Source organism: Geospiza fortis, unplaced genomic scaffold, assembly GCF_000277835.1.
Source record: "Geospiza fortis unplaced genomic scaffold, GeoFor_1.0 scaffold658, whole genome shotgun sequence".
NCBI lineage: Eukaryota > Metazoa > Chordata > Aves > Passeriformes > Thraupidae > Geospiza > Geospiza fortis.
Genome location: NW_005054674.1, coordinates 17,535 through 20,026, shown reverse-complemented (window position 1 = coordinate 20,026; position 2,492 = coordinate 17,535). Strand labels below are relative to the sequence as shown.

Sequence of the window (2,492 nt, the reverse complement as noted above, 5' to 3'; positions counted from 1 at the left end):
CTGTCAGCCAGGGCGGGCAGGGGGATGTGGGTGACGGGGTTCCGTGGATCGGCAGGGTCCCTGGGGGGGTTCCGCGGGTCAGCGGGAGCGTTCTGTGGTTCCACAGGCGGGTTCTGTGGGTTTGCAGGGGGCTCGGGCGGTTCTGTGCAGCCGCGGGGGTTCTGTCGTTCTCCGAAGATCCACGGGAGAGGTTCTGTGGGTCCGCAGGGGGCTTGGGGGGTTCTGGGGATCCACCGGTGGGTTCGCTGGTGGCTCCGGAGCCGGCGGTGAGGGTCCCGGTCCCTCCGCGGTAATGGCAACGCCGTTGGGTTATGCAACTCCTGCTGCCGCCAAGAACTTGTGCTCGGGGATGTCTGGGAATGTGCGGCACGAGATAAGAAGTTGCTGCTTGCAGGGGTTTTATTCTGTTTTAAGCAATTAGAAGAAAAAAAAAAGTTTGCCTGCCGTGAAGGAGCCAGCGGGTCAGAGCCAGGGAGGGAGGATTTAGGTCGGGAATGTGCTCCCAGCGAGGGGCTGTGGTGGAGAGGAGGGATGGAGATGCCACAAGGATTGTCCCAAGCCGGAGGGTGAGGAGAGAATTGCTGGGGATTGCCCCCTCAGGAGGGAGGAGTCCTGGAACCCTCACTCCCAGCACGAGTGGGAGGGATGATTTCCCATAGGGAGCAGGAGGCACCTGGGCTGGGGGAACTTCCCATCGGGACAAACCTCGGGATTTCCACAGCCAGACCTTTCTTGCTCTTGGTAGTCAACCCCCCTGTGAAAATGTCTCGGGCAGGCAGCTCCGAGCTGGAAAACCTGCTGGGGCAGTGGGAAATTCACAGCTGGCTGATAAAAGCCCGCAGTGGGAACAGCCAGTGCTTTTCCCAACGCTGCTTGTTATTCCTGGGGCAAGGAAATATCCACAAATCCCCCTTGCCTCCCCCTTCCTTTCCCATAAATCTCCATTTCCACCCCTCGAATCCACCCCCAAAACGCCCCCCTTGAGTTCAGCAGTTTGATGCAGCAATGTTTTCTCCTGGTGAAAGTAACTGCTAGGGAGAGGATTTGCTGGGTCCCCCATGGCCTCACCCGGCGCCCTCTGCTTGCTTTAATCACCTCGGGATTAATTAATGCCCCCCTCGTGACTAATTTTTTTTTTCCAATGTTTGAACTGATCCTTGTGTTAACTCCCACCTGGCTGGGATTGGACCCAGAGCTTGGACATTCCCAGATTAACCAGCATCTTATTTTAAGGATTAACGTGCTCCACTTGCTCTCCTGGTGTGTCTGAATCCTTTCAGCTCCCTCTCCATGAGCCAAAATTCCTCCTTTGTAGAGGGGATGGGGATTGTGGGATCAATATATTCTAGAAAAACAGGGATTGTGAATATCCAGGGTGTTTACAGGCTACCTTGTCTTTCTGTGGGCTGGAAAACTTGGTTTTGGGGATTCTTATCCCTGTTTTTTTTACCTGGAGCGGGTTTTGGGTTGCTGACGTCTTTCCCACTGGGAAGGTGCAGCTCCCTCTGCTTTCCTGCGTCACCCAGGGCTCTCACCTTCATTAGGAACAGATCTCATTAGTGATTAATGATGTCATAGGGGCTTCCCATATCCCTGGAATCCGTGGATTTCCTGGCAGCGGATGGGAGAGCCCGTTCTCTCTTCCTTGTTACTCAGCAACTCCCAAACTCTTGGCTTTGGCATTTCCACCCCTCCCAACGTGGTTTTCATTAAATCCACCATTTCTGGGGCTCCTGGTGATTTCCACTCTGGAGTAGGAGGGGAATTGCCCCCGAATCCCACAGGATTCACATTCCCATGTGCAGGAACAGCGCCCTGCCCAGTGTCAGCATGTGGAGAAATCCGATCTGAAAACAAACTGGATTCACAACTCAGCAATGGGATTTTGGGCTGTTTCTCCCTCATTTGGCATTTTCTAGAACATACTGGGAGTAGTGGCAGCACGATGAGACCCCTGGGTGAGGGAGCAGCTGCTGCACCCTGAAAACCTCCCTTGTTTATCCCCTTGAATCTGCGTGGTTCGAGCGGCCCTGAGTTGCCAGGGAACTGCCAGCTTATCCTGCAGCAGGTCCCTCTGGCTTAGAATTAATGAGATTGTTTGGATTCAGGGGCTGATTAGATTAATTAACGGGCCCCTTTCTCCCCCAGGCTGGCGGCAAGGCGGGCAAGGACAGCGGCAAGGCCAAGGCCAAGGCCGTGTCACGCTCCCAGAGGGCCGGGCTGCAGGTATGCTCAGGGTGCTGGGCACCCCCACGCCTCTGCTTTGGGGTCAGAACTGCGTGTTTTGGCACTGGGAGGGCTATGGAGCCATGGGGGGCTTGCAGGGGGGGTTTGCTGTCACGGGGGACACAGGGGATGGGAGGAGTAATTGGGAGAAGTATGATATTATTATATTTTGTTATAACATTTTATATTATAATATTTCATGTTATAATAGTTTATGTATTTTTATAGCCTAATATTTATAATATAACATTTCCATATTCTATTAT

General features: G+C 53.6%; 1 protein-coding gene across 1 annotated transcript in view; it reads left to right on the top strand.

Annotated features, from left to right (window-relative positions):
• The first annotated feature begins 292 nt into the window (after window positions 1-292).
• The window catches only part of LOC102038704 (histone H2A.V), a 3,493-nt gene continuing 1,293 nt past the window's right edge, over window positions 293-2,492 (top strand). Inside the window, exons 1-2 of the mRNA XM_005430743.1 lie at window positions 293-361; window positions 2,149-2,226. Coding sequence (XP_005430800.1) covers window positions 293-361; window positions 2,149-2,226 — 147 coding nt within the window. The remainder of the gene's footprint in view (window positions 362-2,148; window positions 2,227-2,492) is intronic.